This window comes from Mobula hypostoma, chromosome 4 (assembly GCF_963921235.1).
Source record: "Mobula hypostoma chromosome 4, sMobHyp1.1, whole genome shotgun sequence".
Taxonomy (NCBI): domain Eukaryota; kingdom Metazoa; phylum Chordata; class Chondrichthyes; order Myliobatiformes; family Myliobatidae; genus Mobula; species Mobula hypostoma.
Genome location: NC_086100.1, coordinates 158,429,617 through 158,446,626, shown reverse-complemented (window position 1 = coordinate 158,446,626; position 17,010 = coordinate 158,429,617). Strand labels below are relative to the sequence as shown.

The following is a 17,010-nucleotide window of genomic DNA, read 5'->3' as shown; positions in this document are numbered from 1 at the left end:
GCAGTGGCCCCCACCCTCCAGGCCGCTGAGCCGCGAAGCATGCAGGGGTTCAACGGTAGCCAGGAGGCACACAGCACATCTTTAAGAAAAAAGCCGAAATAAACATGCTAATTAATTAGGTGCCTCCTGGCACTTAATTGTTGGCCTAGATCAGTACCGATTGTGTCGCCTCTGATCTGGGCCGACAATTACATGTCAGGTAGCACCTAATTAATTAGCATATTTATTTTGGCCTTTTTCTTAAAGATGTGCTGTGTGTCTCCCGGCTACTGCTGTATTCTACGCGAATCGGTATCTGTCCACGGCCTGGGTGTTGGGGTGGTGGGACACTGGGGTGCCATCTCGGCATCTGTTTCCATTAGAGCAGGCAGCTCATCTTCTTCTATGACTGCCTGCCTCGATGTCGAAGGTCGAGGTTTGTCGTGTGCTGTGGCTGACGTGGAAGGCTTGCTTGACTGCTGAGCCTTGCCCGTTTTTAGATCATACAGTTCTCTGTAAGCACTCAAACCATCCTGCAAATATCCCCTAAACCGACGTACCTTTTCAAAATTAAAGTCGTACTTTATCATTACTCATTCGGTTTCGATTGTTATCCTTTCCTCTTCCAATTGCATCATCTCTTCATCTATCAGTTCTTGGTCATGGGATGCCAAAACCTCTTCAACATCATCTTCGTCAGCTTCCACAAGCCAAACCCACTTAGTCCTTACTTCGTTCACCACGATCGAAACGCTTAATTATGTCTAATTTTACTCAAGTGTAACACCCTTACGAGCTTTTTCAGGCTTTTCCGATACCATAGAACTCACCTTGCAAACGGCTGCTCACAGACACGTGTTTAAGCAATGCCGGCAAGAATGCCGTTCCGAATCTGGGGGAGAGCAGCAGCTCGGGGTGCGCGCTGCTTTTATCGTAACAGTGAAAACACCTTCTGTTAGCAAAAACAGGGTACTAATGTAGGTCTTTCGTAACAGTGAGATTTCGTAAAGTGAAGTTCGAAAAGCGGGTGACACCTGTATCTTAATGCGTTTAAGTGAACTATCACTGCTTAAAACCGACGGAAACAACACTGATTGTGGTCGGAAGCACCCACGGAAGACACCTCAGAGGAGGCGCGGGTGTAGATCGGGGCTACAAGTGTGTTTGAGAAAATGGGGTTTTAAACTCCCTATACCGACTATCTTGCTGGTGAATGTGATGAATAAAATTGTTGATCTCAGAGCTAGGGTGCTAAATCAAGGACATGTGTCCTCTGTTTCACGGAATCCTGGTTAACTCTTCCCTACTGGTTGCAGCGATCCACGTCAACAAGTTTACTATACACTGTCAGGATAGATCTATAGAGTCTCTCAAAAGCAGAGATGAAGGAGTGTGCCTCATGATCAACTCTTCTTGATGCACAAATATATCAGTGCTGTCCCAATTCTGTTCACCAGACCTGGAATATCTAGCAGTAAAGTGCCATCCTTTTTACCTACCACAGGAGTTCTCTGGGGTCATTTTGGTAGCAGTATACATTTCACCTCAGGGCAATGTCAAGCAGGCATTAGATGATCTGTGCAATGGGATCAGCATGCATGAAACAGAGCATCCTAGCACCTTCACCATCATTTTGGGAGATTTTAACCAGGCCAGTCTGAAAAAATCGCTAAGCACCTACCATCAACAGATCACTTGCAATGCCAGAGGAAACAACACACTGGACCTTTCCTACACCACCATCAAGAATGCCTACCATGCTATTTCAAGCCCTCACTTTGGGAAGTCTGATCACTTGGCTGTACTTTTACTCCCTGAATATAGGCAGAGACTGACGACTGCAGCACCAGTAGTGAGGGCCAAGAAGGTTTGGACGAGAGAAGCACGAGAGCGCCTACAGGACTGCTTTGAATTGGTGGACTGGACTGTATTCAGGGATTCATCTGTCAACCTGGATGAGTATGCTGCAGTTGTTACCAACTTCATTAAAACCTGTGTAGATGGGTGTGTACCTACAAAGACTTACTGTATAGTCCCAAACCAAAATCCATGGATGGATGAACCAGGAGGTGCATCGTCCACTGAAGGCTAGATCTGTGGTATTCAAGTCTGGCGACCCAGGCCCATACCAGAAAAGGTATGATTTCCGAAGGGGTGTTTCAAGGCAAAGAGACAATATTGAACAAGGTTGAAGGTGACATCGGATGCACGGCAACTCTGGCAGGGTCTGCAAGACATTACTTCCTACAAAGCGAAACTGAATAGCATGAATGGCTGTGATGCTTCACTACCAGATGAACTCGACCCCTTCTATGCACGCTTTGAAAGATCGCTGCTGCACATGATGACCCCGTGATCTCTGTCTCAGAGGCTGATGTTAGGCTGTCTCTAAAAAGAGTAAACCCTCACAAGGCGGAAAGGCTTACCTGGTACGGCTCTGAAAACCTGTGCCAACCAACTAGCAGGAGTATTCAAGGACATTTTCAACCTCTCACTGCTACTTGCAGAAGTTCCCACTTGCTTCAAAAAGGCAACAATTATACCAGTGCCTAAGAAGAATAATGTGGGCTGCCTTAATGACTATCGCCTGGTAGCGCTCACATCAACAGTGATGAAATGCTTTGAGAGGTTGGTCATGACGAGACTGAACTCCTGCCTCAGCAAGGTCCTGGACCCATTGCAGTTTGCCTATCGCTACAATAGGTCAACGGCAGATGCAACCTCAATGGCTCTCTACACGGCTTTAGACCACCTGGACAACACAAGCACCTACATCAGAATGCTGTTCATCGACTATAGCTCAGCATTTAATACCATCGCTCCCACAATCTTAATTGAGAAGTTGCAGAACCTGGGCCTCTGTACCTCCCTCTAGAATCAGATCCTCGACTTCCTAACTGGAAGACCACAATCTGTGCAGATTGGTGATCACATATCCTCCTCGCTGACGATCATCACTGGCGTACCTCAGGTGTGTGCTTAGCCCACTGCTGTACTCTCTATGTACACATTACTGTGTGGCTAGGCGTAGCTCAAATACCATTTATAAATTTGCTGACTATAGAACCATTGTTGATAGAATCTCAGGTGGCAATGCGAGGGCATACAGGAGTGAGATATGCCAACTACTGGAGTGGTGCTGCAGCAACAACCTGGCACTCAACGTCAGTAAGACAAAAGAGCTGATTGTGGACTTCAGGAAGGGTAAGACGAAGGAACACATACCAATCCTCATAGAGAAAACAGAAGTGGAGAGAGTGAGCAGCTTCAAGTTCCTGGGTGTCAAGATCTCTGAGGATCTAACCTGGTCCCAATATATCAATGTAGTTATAAAGAAGGCAAGACAGCAGCTATACTTTATTTGCAGAAGATTGTAAATCTAGTTAGCTCCATCTTGGGTACTAGCCTACAAAGTACCCAGGACATCTTCAGGGAGCAGTGCCTCAGAAAGGCAGTGTCCATTATTAAGGACCTCCAGCACCCAGGGCATGCCCTTTTCTCACTGTTACCATTAGGTAGGAGGAACAGAAGCCTGAAGGCACACACTCAGCAATTCAGGAACAGCTTCTTCCCCTCTGCCTTCCGATTTCTAAATTGACATTGAATCTTTAGACATTAGCTCACTTTTTTAATATACCGTATTTCTGTTTTTGCATGTTTGTTTAATCTATTCAATATACGTAATTGATTTATTTAATTATTATTATTATTACTACTATTTTTATTCTCTGCTAGATTATGTATTGCATTGAACTGCTGCTGCTAAGTTGACAAATTTCATGTCACAGCCGGTGATAATAATTCCGATTCTGATTCTGAACAAACAGGTTAGGACTTTATTCCCTGGAGCATAGGAGAATGAGAAGAAATTTAATAAATGCACGTTGACTTTTTCCACTGAGGTTGGGTGAGACTAGAACTAGAGATCATAGGTTAAAGGTGAAATATTTAAGAGGAAGCTGAGGGGGATCTTCTTCACTCAGAGGGTGGTCCGGGTGTGAAACAAGTTGCCAGCGGAAGTGGTGGATGCTGGTTTGATATCAACAATTAAGTGCAGATCGTATATGTATATGGGTGGGGTATGGAGTATGCAGATTGATGGAACTAGGCAGAATGACAGTTTGGCATTGACTAGGTGGGCTGTAGGGGTTACTTTGCTGTAGCGCTCTGCCTACGGCTGCATTGAAGTGGACAGCAAATACTATGGTTTAATTTTTTTAAAGGTTAAAGTGATAGCTGCTGTTATTTCAGATATCCACTACAGCTTTTTTTTAAACAGTTTCCTTGGACTTCATGGTAACCGTAGGTCTTCATTTCATTGGGTATATGTAGGTGGAGGTATGGGGTGGTGAGTAAATTTGCAGTAAGAAAGAAGAAATTGAGATGCAAGAAAATCAGTGCAGGAAATAATCATTATAAATAGTTTCCATCCCCTATTCTTCTCAATATTGTTTTGTTGGTAAACATTTACTGCACTACAATTTAGTTTGAATACTAAATTGAAGAGGTCCAAATAGCAAATCTTCAAAAACAATTGAAACAATTGTAATTGAAATAATAGGTGCTCTTCCATTTTGGTCAAGCAAGCTGACAAGTTAATTTCATGTCTTCATAGCAGTCCATATCTGTCACTATGACCAACTGATTATAACAAGTTATTTTCAATAATAGCAAACCCAGAATCATTTTGACACAGTAAAACGACCCTGGGATTTGATTCTGAGCCAAGATCCATATTCAAACTGACATTTCTTCTGTGCCAATGGGCAACTTTCAGATAATTTCTTCTATATTTTGATCCAGTGCGGATGACAGTGTGTTAATTGCAAGTACGGAGGAAGAACTACAAAACTTAATTGATATAGTTGTTGAAGAAAGTGCAAAAATGGGTCTGTCAGTTGCAAAAAGACAGTGTATGGCGATATCCAAAAAGGAGAATCCTACCTGCAGGCTGAAAATAAACAGGGAAGACATAAAACAAGTACTGAACTTTTGCTACTTAGGAAGCTGGGTGACATCAGATGGCAAATGTGACATGGATATCAAAAGAAGAATAGAGATGGCAAAAGACACCTTTATGAGAATGAAGAGTATACTAACCAACACTAAACTAGGCACGACAACCTGCCTCAGAGTACTGGAATGTTACGTTTATCCAGTTATGTTCTATGGATCAGAATGTTGGACAGTAACTAGTAACATGAGGAAACGAATTGAAGCAGCGTGTGTTTTTTGAGAAGGATGCAAAGAATATCATGGACGAAACGAATGTCTAACGAGGATGTCATGAGCAGAGCAAGCACAAGAAGAGAAATAATGTATGAGATCATGAAAAGGCAACGTAACTTCATTGGACATGTGATTAGGAAAGAGGAGTTAGAATGCACAGTAATTGTGGGAAAGGTTGAAGGGAAGAAAGTAAGAGGAAGACTAAGACAAATGATGATGGAGACAGCAGCCAGAGAACTGAAAATGAATACCAGTGAATTGATCCACTTGACCCGAAACAGGAGTGTGTGGGCCATGCAGTCAGAGCTCAAACTGGGCGTGGCATCTGATGATGATGATGATTTTGATCCAGGGGCTTAATGGATTGGGGCAGATGGGATGTTGTGTTTATGCAACTGTTTGCACATGGCCCCTTTGTGCTAATGGCCTTTCCAGCTGCTCCTCTTCAATTTTGAGAGGTAAAGGGCTGGTGTTTACCATGCATCAGTGAAGGTATCATATTTTTTATGAGAACTTTGAGAATGTTCTTGAATCATTTTCTTTCCTGGAAGTTTCCTCCTTTGATTCAAGATTGTGCATTTTATGCCGCAGATCCCACTGTGGCGAGAAGTGTCATATCTCCACACCGAACTATTTCAAAGAATGTAAAAACTACTAGTTATTTTAAGTATTTCACTACTAGCATTTTACTGTAAAGATGTCCTCAACTGATGTTTTGTGTACACACTAAGAAATTGGGAGCTTTCAAAGAAGTCAATTGTTCGGTGGAGAATTTCACGTTTTGTTAATTGCATCCAAATTATTGGTATTTTGGATGGTGAAAATGGTCGACACTGATTGCAATACCAAATCTTAACACAATAGTACTTCTGAGAGGTTTTTGTAACATTATGGATAGGTTTTTAAAATGTTTGAAATCCTTCCTGAACCCAAGAATTTTTCACTTTAATATTATTCTCAAATTCGGTAATGACGCAGTTCTCCCCTTGGCTTTCTATTATATTATGGTTGAACCTTGTACCTTGTAAAACTTTCAGTGATTGTAAGATTTTATTGATGAGCCACATTGGTTCATGTATAATTTTAAAAGCATATTTAATTTTTGTTGAAGCACAAAAACCGTAGTGACTCAGATCTGTTTAGGACCTGGTTACAGTTATCTCGATGGGCTTAATCTATTCCTTAATCTATTTGGTGGTCAGAGAAGGACTGTCTTCGATTAGAGCATTGGGATATACTGTATATTTGGTGGACAATTTTAAGATTGTCCTTGTAGGTTTGATTTTTTTTTTTGCAAGCTTAGCATATTTTTTAATTGTTCAAAAGGATTTTTGAAATATTTTGATTTGTTCCTAATCCTACAACATACAAAATTATTGTTGAATAATACAGTATTGTTGCAATGAGATTCATAACCTTAAAAGAAGACTCTATCCTCTCATTTCAGTGCAAAATCTACTGCTTTCTTTAACTGTTTTACTACAGAAGATGTCGCACGTCTCAAACCACTTTGTAAATTGCGAACTGTAACTTTGAACAAAAGCAGATGTCCTACTCAGGGTTACTAATAGAAACATACCACTTGAAATGTTCACTATTGATTCTTTTCTACTTGCAGGAGAAAAGAAAGAGAAGAAACAGACAATGGGAGGTGGCGATGATTCCAAACCAATTGACGTTTCTCGTTTAGACCTGCGCATTGGGCGTATCATCACTGCTAAAAAGCACCCTGATGCTGACTCCCTCTATGTGGAAGAAGTTGATGTTGGCGAAACAAATCCAAGAACTGTTGTCAGTGGACTGGTGAAACATATATCCATTGAAGAGGTAATACCTGGTTTAAAAACGTTCAGTACTTCTTGGGGAGAGGTGTGGTGAGATAATTGAGACCAGAAACAATGTAACAGTAAAGTAATTGTTATTGAATTAGTAACCAGAATCTGGAGTGCTAATTGAGATATAAAATCATGGCAACTAAGTGCTTTAAGTTCAAGTTATGGTGACAAGGAAGCTGACTGTCCTTTCATAGTATACGCTGTGTATGCTAAATCCAGTGAATGTACATAACTCAATTTCTCTGGAAAGTTAGTAATTAAATCCAGGACCAAGTTGTGGGCAGAGTTGGCCTAGCCAGTAATGTCCACATCCTATGACTGAATAAGGGGAAAAAAATCCACAACATTAATTATCATTTAGGAATTAAAGAAAGACCGTGGAGACCTTTATCAATAGGTATATTTAATGTGACAGAAATGTATGCAATATACATCCTGAAATTCTTTTTCTTCGCAAAATCCACAAAAGCAGAGGAGTGCCCCAAAGAATGAATGACAGTAAAATGTATGGCACCCTAAAGCCTGCCCCCCCTTTCCCCCAAACACAAGCAGCAGCCAGGCATCAATAAGACCCAGACTTACAGTACCCAAAAGACTACTTAATCTACCACAGGCTTTCTCCCTCTCTCTAATAAAGGAAAAAGAGGTGTCCCCGTTTTACACTGAGAAAGGAGACCTAACAAGCAACTCGCAGGTTTATGGTGTTAAAAATTTTGTCTGTTATGTCGCTTTTTCCGAGCCCTGTGCCCAAAGAACTGAGGTCCCCGGGCACACAGCCAGCAGCAAACCAGCTGCTTCCGATCTTCAGTGTTCTCCTACAACGCATCAGGCCACGGCACCATCCTTGATTCATCCCGTCTCCAGAGCCACGAAAATCCAGAACCCTGAAGGCGCATTCACCTTCCAGGCCGCGTCCTTGAGATATCAAAAAACAGATGATCGTGGGGCCCTGAGAGTGGGCCCCATTCCCGCAAAGAGCCAAAGTCAGGTCAGGCTCTTCAAAAGAACCTTGAAAGGGAAGCTATCAAAGAAAGAGCTATTTCCGAAGACGCAAGCAAAGGAGTCACCGTTTAGCACCATCTTAACTTAGCTGTGTCCTCCTTATTTGTGAGTGATTAAAAAGAACTATGTTTTATTATTTTTCATGTTAAAGAAGGACTAGTTTACTGTGCATATGTGAATAATAGTTGTATGACACATCAACAGTTATAGTCATAAGCTATATTAATAATTAAGTAGTTATGCCCATCTGAAATGTTTTTCTATTCATTGTAAGTTATGTATTCATACCACAAATACAGCAAAAGAGAATTAGTTGACAGAAGCAGAAAAGTCACATTGTCTTAAGTTCAGGTAAATTTATTATTGAAGTACATAAATGTCACGATCTACAACCCTGAGGTTCATTTTCTTGTGGCCATATTCAATAAATCCATGGTCGAATAATAAAATCAATGAAAAATTGCATCAACTTGGGCATTCAACTAGCATGCAAAAGATGACAAACTGTGCAAATGTATGTAATAATATTAATAAATATCCAGAACGTGAAATGAAAAATCCTTTAAAGTGAATTCTTGGGTTATGGGAACAGTTGAATTGTGGAGCAAGTGAAGTTGAATGAAGTTATCCCCTCTGGTTCAAGAGCCTGATGGTTGAGGGGGTAATAACTGTTCCTGAACCTGGTGATGTGAGTCCTGATGTTCCTGTATCTTCCTGATAGTGGTAGCAAGAGAGAGCATGGCCTGAATGGTGAGAGTCCCTGATGGATGCTGCTTTTCTGCGACAGCATTCCGTGTAGATGTGCTCAATGGTGGGAAGGGCTTTACCCGTAATGGACTGAGCTGTATCCACTATTATTTTTGTCGGATTTTCTATTCAAGGGCATTGGTATTTCCATAGCAGGCTCTCCAACCAATCGATATACTCTGCACTACACATCTAAAGTTTGTCAAAGTTTAAACTTCATGCTGAATCTTCGCAAACTTCTAAGGAAGTAGAGGCAAAGGCGTGCTTTCTTCGTAATTGACCTAGCGTGCTGGGCCCAGGACAGGTCCTCCAAAATAATAATAACACTGAGGATTTAAAATTGCTGACCCTCTCCATCTCTAATCCTCTGAGGACTGACTCCTGGGCCTCTGGTTTCCTTCTCTTGAAATCAATAATCAGCTCCTTGGTCTTGCTGACATTGAGTAAGAATGTCGTTACGGCATTACTCGGCCAGATTTTCAATCTCCCTCCTATCTGCTAATTCGTCACCACCTTTGATTCAGTCTACGTCAGCAAACTTGAATATGGCAATGAAGCTGTTTTTAGCCATGCAGTCATAAATGTAAAGCAAATAGAGCAAGGGGCAAAGTACACAGCCTTGTGGTATACCTATGCTGGTGGAGATTGTGGATTTTGTTATCAATCTGAACTAACTTGGGTCTGCAAGTGAGGAAATCAAGAATCCAATTGCACAAGTAGGTATTGATGACAAGGTCTTGAAGCTTATTGATTAGTTTTGAGGGGGTGATGGTATTGAGTGCCGAGTTATAGTTGATAAATAGCATCCTGATGTATGCATCTTTGCTGTCCAGGTGTTCTAGGGTTGATGGAAAAGCCAATGAGATGGCATTTGCTGTGGACCTATTGCTCCATTAAGCAAATTGGTACGGATCCAAGTCGCTTCTCTGGCAGGAGTTGATCTGTTTCATCACCAACCTCTTAGAACACTTTTATCACTGGATGTAAGTGCTACTGGATGGTAGACATTGAGGCAGATTCTTCTTTGGCACCGGTATAAGTGAAGTCTGCTTGAAGCAGGTCGGTGCCTCAGACTGCAGAAACAAGAGGCTACCGATCTCAGTGAACACTCCAGCCCGTTGGTCAGCACAGGTACCCCACCTGGGCCGTATGCTTTTTGTGAGTTCACCCTCCTGAACGCTGCTCGTTTGTCAGCCTCCGAGACTGAAATCATGGGCCATTGGGGACTGTGGGAGTTTGTGATGGTTCCTCTGTGTTTTGATCGTCAAAGTGAGCACAAAAGGCATTGATCTCATCTGGAAGTGAAACCCTGGTGTCGCCGATGTTGCTTGATCTAACTTTATAAGAGGTGATTGCATTCAAACCTTGCCACAACTCACGAGCACCCTCCATTGAATTCGGAATTGCCACCTTGCCCACAATATAGTTTTTTGGAGATCGTACCTATGTCTCTTGCAACTTCATTGGTCACCAGACTTAGATGCCCCTGAGATGGCCCTCAACAGATTGCGAATTTCATAGTTCATCGAGGGCTTCTTGTTGGGGAAGACTTTGAATAGATTTGTGGGGACACCTTCATCTACAGCTGATTTTAATAAAGTCCATGACAATTATGGTGTGTTCATTCAGATCCATAGATGAGCCCTTGCAAACAGTTCAGCCCACCGAATCAAAGCAATCCCATAACCGCTCTTCTGCCTCCCATGACCACCTTTTTGTTGTACTAATCTTGGAAGCTTTGCTCTTTAACCTCTCCCTGTCTGTGGGTAGGAGAACGACGACCAAGTGATCAGAGTTAATGAAATGCAGTCTAGGCATGTTATAAAAGGCATTCCTTATCTTGGTATAACGGTGTGTTGGAACCTCTGGTGCTGCAGGTTATCTGCTGATGGTAATTGGTTTTATTCAACAAGCTTGGCTGAAATCCTCGACTATGGTTTGAAATACATCAGGTTGGACTGTTCCTTGTTGCAGTATCTCAAGCACTTAATTGTAGTCTGTCGCTGGAGGTAAACTGCGGTCATGCTTATGGTGGTGAACTCCCCAGGTAAATAGAACAGACTGCACTGGACTGTTACCTGTTCAAGGTCGGGAGAATACCAGTTTGACAGAACTGCCGCGTTTTAGTACCACCGAGAGTTTATTCCGAAATGTGGACCTCTGCCTTTTGCCTTTCCTGAATCAGCAGTTTGTTCCATCCTGTGAATCGAGAAGCCTTCAGGTGATTGCCATATCTGGCTTGCTGGGAGTAAGCCACATCTCAATCAAACATAGAACATGCCAATCTTTCATTTTCCTCTGATTCAGCAATTTTGACCTCAAGTCCTCAATTTTATTCTCCAGCCACTGCATATTTGCATAAGCTCCTTCTATTTCATCTACTTCTCTGTTTATCTAATATGCAATGGAAAGTATTTCCCTTTTGTCTCTTTCATCTCCTTCAAGTCCTTATTGTATAACACTGGCAAAATTTGCGCTTGATGCACACAAAATGTCCAAAGTCTTTGTTCTGAATTATCATGTTTGATTAAGCAGATTTTTGTGTTTTGGCAGGTATTAAGCACTCATTTTTTAATTGTATATGATCATCTGCTAACGTGATTATTTTTTCAAAATATTAAACAAACACTCCAAAGTAATTTCAGATCTATTCTAATCCATTTCCATCATTTTGTAAACCTAGCTGGTATTTATGAGTGACTTAAGAGGAGATAGAGAGATGGGCAGGAGCTGAAGCAATTTTCCTGAGAAATGATGCATACATTACTCTCATGGTATGGTACTCTGCACACAACAGTTTGCAGCAATGTAGACCTAATGATAATATTGAGGTAAACTGAGCAGTATAATTTGGTGCCCATCAAAGTGGGTAGAGAGGGCGGCCTTCAAATTGTCACTAAGTGTCTGGTAAAGATCCAACCATTTAAAAGAAAGCATAGCCTGCTCGTAAAGAGTCCATCATGAGAGAATCTCTTTAAACAACCCAGTAGTTGCCTTACTGCCAAACTTTGTAGTGTTATTACAATAATCTTCTTTGTTTTGCACATCCCATTGTATGATTTTTCTTTTGAAGGTACTTTCTGTAAACATGACAAACACAACCCAACATCCCTCAAAATTTAATGTTCTGCCATAATAATTCTTTTAAATGTAAGTTCCAGGTATGTGCCCATTGCTCATGGTCTCAAAAACCTCTTCCTGTGTATGCTATTGTCAGCTGTTCCTCTCTGCTGAATTTTGAGTAGGACTGGAAAGGAAGGGGGTAGAAGGCAGAAGGTTGTGCGAGGGGAAGGAGCATGAGCTGGCTGGTGATAGGTGAAACCATGTGAGAGGGAAGGTTAGGGGTGGGGCAGGGGAGGTTAAGTGAGTAGCTGAGAGGTGGTGGGTGGAAGAGCTAAAAGCGATGAAGGAGAAATCTGGGTGAGGAAAATGGACCATGGAAGAAAGGGAAGGGTGAGGGGGGGAATCAAAATATGGAAGAGGGCAGAGGAAGAAATTACTGAAAGTTAGAGAAATCAGTGTTCCTGGCATCAGGTTGGAGGCTACCCTGATGAAATAGCAGGTGCTCCTCCAGCCTTGGGTGTGGCTTTGTTGTGATAGTACAGGAAGCCATGGACTGACATGTAGGAATGGAAAGTTGAATTGAAGTGGGTGGCCATGGAGAAATCCCACTTTTTGCAGCAGATAGCGTTAAGGTACTTGAAGCAGTCCTTCAATCTATCACAAGCCAGAGAAAATCTGCAGATGATGGAAATCCAAGCAACACACACAAAATGCCAGAGGAACTCAACAAGCCAGGCAGCATCTATGGGGGAAAAAAGTACAGTTGACGTTTCAGGCCGAGACCCTTAGGCAGGACTGGAGAAAAAGAGATGAGGTGTAGATTTAAAAGGTGGGGGAGGTGAGAGTGAAACTGAGAGGGGGAAAGGAAGTAAATAGCTTTGGGGAGGGGTGGGAATAATGGCTGTCTCCTTCACCAGTCCCCATCCCCTTTTCCCCCTCTCGCCTTATACCTTTGCTTGCCTATCACTTCCCTCTGGTGCTCCTCTCCCCTTTTCTTTCTTCTGTGGCCTTCTTTCCCCACCTATTAGACTTCCCTTCTCCAGCCCTGTATCCTTTTCACTGATCACTTTCCTGCCTATTTACTTCATCCCTCCCCCTCAAGGTTTCACCTATCACCTTCTGTTTCTCTTTTCACTCCCCTACCTTTTAAATCTACTCATCTTTTCCTCTTCAGTCCTGGTGAAGGGTCTTGGCCCAAAACATCGTCTGAATTTTTTCCATTGATGCTGCCTGGCCTGCTGAGTTCCTCCAGCATTTTGTGTGTATCCCTCAATTGGATTTGTCTCACCAATGTAGAAATGCATCGGAGAAATGACCCTGACAGACTCGCAGGTAAAGTGTTCTCTCACCTGGAAGGACCTTTTGGGGCTCTGGATGATGGTGAGGGAGGACGTGTAGGGGCAGGTGTTGCACTTGTCACACTTGCAAGCATAAGTGTCAGGAAGGAGATCAGTGGGGAGGAGTGAGAGGACAGATGAGTAGTAGAGAGCGATCCCTATGGATAGTGAAGGGAGAAGGGAGGCATGCTTAGTTGTGGGTTCCCATTATAGATGGCAGAAGTTATGCAGAATGATGTGCTGGATACTGAAGCTTGGAGGTGATAGGTAAGGACAACGGGAATTCTATCCTTGTTATTCGGAGAAGAATGCATTAGGGTCATGTGTGGGAAATGGAGGAGATGTAAGTGAGGGCAGCGTCAATGGTGGTGGAAAGGAAACCACATTCCTTAAAAAAGGTGCACACCTCAGATGCTCTAGAATAATAGCTCATCCTAAGAGTAGATGAGATGGAAGAACTGAGAAAAGGGAATTGCGTTTTATAAGTCATAGCATAGGAAAACGAACTCACACATACTGCTGGAGGAACTTAGCAGGTCAGGCAGCATCCAGGGAAGAGATATAGTCAAGATTACTGAGAGGCATTTGGTTTGTAATATGTGTTGGTAGCTAGTCTGTCTCCAGAGAGCGAAACTGAGATCAGGAAAAGGGAGAGAGGTGTCGCAGGTAGATGAAGTATATTTGAGGGCAGAATGGAAGTTGGAAACAAAGTTGATGAAATTGACGAGCTCAGCATGAGTGCAGGAAGTAGCACCAATGCAGTCATTATTGTAGCATAGGAAGAGTTGGGAAACTTTACCAGTGTAGGCTTGGAACATGGAATATTCCACATAGCCAAGAAAAAGGCACCTTAGATGGGGCCCATGTGGGTTCCAAGGCTACACCTTCGGTTTGGAGAAGGTGCTGGAGCCAAAAGAGAAATTGTTGAGGGCGATAACCAGTTCAGCCTGATGGTGGAGGACATCTGATTAGTTTCTTGTCCAGAAAGAAGCAGAGAGCTTGAAGGCATTCCTGATGGGAAGCATATTGTCTGTGCTTTCAAGTGCACTTTTATTTGGCTATATCTTCATGCTCAGCAATGCAGACGTGGGGGCTTTTTTTTTTGAAGAATAAAATGGATAGAGTTGCTTTACATTTTGCATGAATAACATTAGGATTGACATGAAAGTTTGTTGTCGTGCGCTGGATGCAGATCTTATAAAATGTAAAACAAAGGAGGAAAGATATGGCTGCACTCTACTTTGATAACATGCTTCCATAGCCCATTTTCTCAAGATTGTGTTGCTTCACCTCCCTTGAGTTTTATGGAACACATCCCATTAGAGCGTCCCTCTCAATTATAAACTGCTGGCTTCAAGAAGAATTGTTTTGTTCCCATGAAGTGTGTTAAAAGGAAGTTGAGGTTAATGCCATTATGTAAATAGTGTGTTTGGATTGACCAGTGCCTATAGTTTCACTTCTAGAGGTCATTTAAAAGATATATTGACTAAATGTTATCCAAATTGTATGACTATAGGCAAATTTCCTACCATGATGCACAAGAAAAATTAGATTTCATTAATTTTGTTTTGCTTCACAAATAAAATCTTATGTTCTGTTGACTATTTAGTACACAAGTTAATAATAAGGCCTAATATCATTAAAAGTGTTAGGTTATATGGAAATTGGATTGTGAGAAAAGGAGAAATAAGCTCATTGTTATTTTGTTGTCCTATGATACTGCTGAGCTAGGTTTTCCAATGATTCTTTTAATTTTAAAGCTTTTCTGCGGGAAATAAAATCCAGTCTACAACAGGGAATAGTAACTTGCCAATCAGTTGTGTGAATTTGTGCCTTAATCTGTCTTCTGGAAGGCCTTCTGGTTCTGTTAAATCTACTCCTGTGATATTTATAGTGCTTGAAATTTCCAGTTAAGTTGCAGACAACCCTTCTCCATGGAGAAATAGTTTTTTTCAGTCTTTAACCAGTGTGTTTCATTTGCTTTCACATGTTTTACATTGTCTCCAGATGTGGTGCTCTTTTTAAAAAAAAATTGAAATCTAAAACATGCGCCAAGCAATTTGTGCTGAATGTGTTGGCTGTGGAAATGTAATTTGGACAGTTTCATACTTATCCTTTTAAAGTCTCTATATTATAGCTTTAAAATTTCATTATACTAAATAACTCAGAATCTGGTTCATTATTATTGTTGTATGTCATGAAGTTTGTTGTTTTGCAGCAGCAGTTCAATGCAATACAAAAAGTAAAGATACAATATGAAAATAAGTGGTGCAAAAAATAGTGAGGTAGTGTTCATAGACAGTCATAAATCTGATGGCAGAGGGGAAGAAACTTTTCCTAAAATATTGAGCGTATCCTCAAGCTCCTGTACCTCCTTGAGATTGTAATGAGAAAAGGATGAGGATCCTTGATGAAAACTGCCTTCTTGAGGCTAATGCCCATAATGGAATTGGCTGAATCGACAACCCTCTGTAGTCTCTTTCGATCCTTTGCCTTTGAGCCTCCATATCATACAGTGGTGTAAGCAGTCAGAATGCTCTCCCGTGATGCATCTGTAGACATTTGCTAGAACTCTTGGTGACATACTAAATCTCTTTTTCAATCTTTTTATTGGTTTCATAATGATTAACATACCATAGTATTGATATAAAGTTATTGGGATTACATTGTTGTGATTAACATAGTTAAATATAAACCCATTTGAAACATGGGTATTTAACCTCCTAATCATACAGGATACAAATATAATATACAAAAAGAAGGGAAAAAAAACATGAAAAAGGAAAAAAATATATAGAAATATACCCCAAAAGAAAAATTAACCTAAACAGTGTTAACCAACTAAACTTAAAAAAAAGACATGGGCTGTTATGTAACATCAAAAAAAGGAACCATTAGTGTCGTCGACTCCTCTCCTCTCAACATATATTAAAAAGAAATAGAATAAGTTTGGAAAAGGTCAAATTACATCATATGGAAATGTTGAATAAATGGCCTCCAAGCCTTTTCGAATTTAATAGAGGGATCATAAATAACACTTCTAATTTTTTTCTAAGTTTATACACAACATAGTTTGAGAGAACCAATGAAATGTGGTGGGAGGCTTAATCTCTTTCCAATTCAGCAAAATGGATCTTCTTGCCATTAATGTAAGAAATGCAATCATCCAACGAGCTGAAGAAGTTAAATGACTTGATTTTATCATTGGTAACCCAAAAATTGCAGTAATACGGTGAGTTTGCAAATCAATATTCACAACAGTTGAACTAATATCAAAAATATCTTTCCACTATTTTTTCAAAAAAGGACACGACCAAAACATACGAGTTAAAGAAGCTATCTCAAAGTGACATCTATTGCATACAGGATTTATATGAGAATAATATCGAGCTAATTTATCCTTAGACATATGAGCCCTAGGCACTACTTTAAACTGTATCAACGCATGTTTAGCACATATAGAGGATGAGTTAACTAATTGAAGAATTTTTTCCCATTTTTCAATCGGTAAAGTAATCTTAAGTTCCCTTTCCCAATCAGTCATAACTTTGTTAGATACGTCTGGACGTATTTTCATAATTATATTATAAATAGTTGCTATTATACCTTTCTGAAAAGGATTTAAATCTAAAATTTTTTCCAAAATATCTATTGAATATAAATTTGGGAAGGTAGGAGAAACCATATTTAAAAAGTTTCTAATCTGTAAATATCTTAAAAAAAATAGGATTGAGGCAAGTTATATTTATTAGATAATTGTTCAAAGGACATGAAACAATAATCCAAAAATAGATCACAAAATCGTACTATACCTTTAG

At 40.9% G+C, this 17,010-nt stretch overlaps 1 protein-coding gene across 4 annotated transcripts in view; it reads left to right on the top strand.

Annotated features, from left to right (window-relative positions):
• aimp1a (aminoacyl tRNA synthetase complex interacting multifunctional protein 1a) overlaps positions 1-17,010 on the top strand; it is a 64,136-nt gene that overhangs the window by 35,133 nt on the left and 11,993 nt on the right. For all 4 annotated transcript variants that reach the window (XM_063046814.1, XM_063046815.1, XM_063046817.1 and 1 more), the window contains exon 5: positions 6,827-7,035. In XM_063046814.1, coding sequence (XP_062902884.1) covers positions 6,827-7,035 — 209 coding nt within the window. The remainder of the gene's footprint in view (positions 1-6,826; positions 7,036-17,010) is intronic.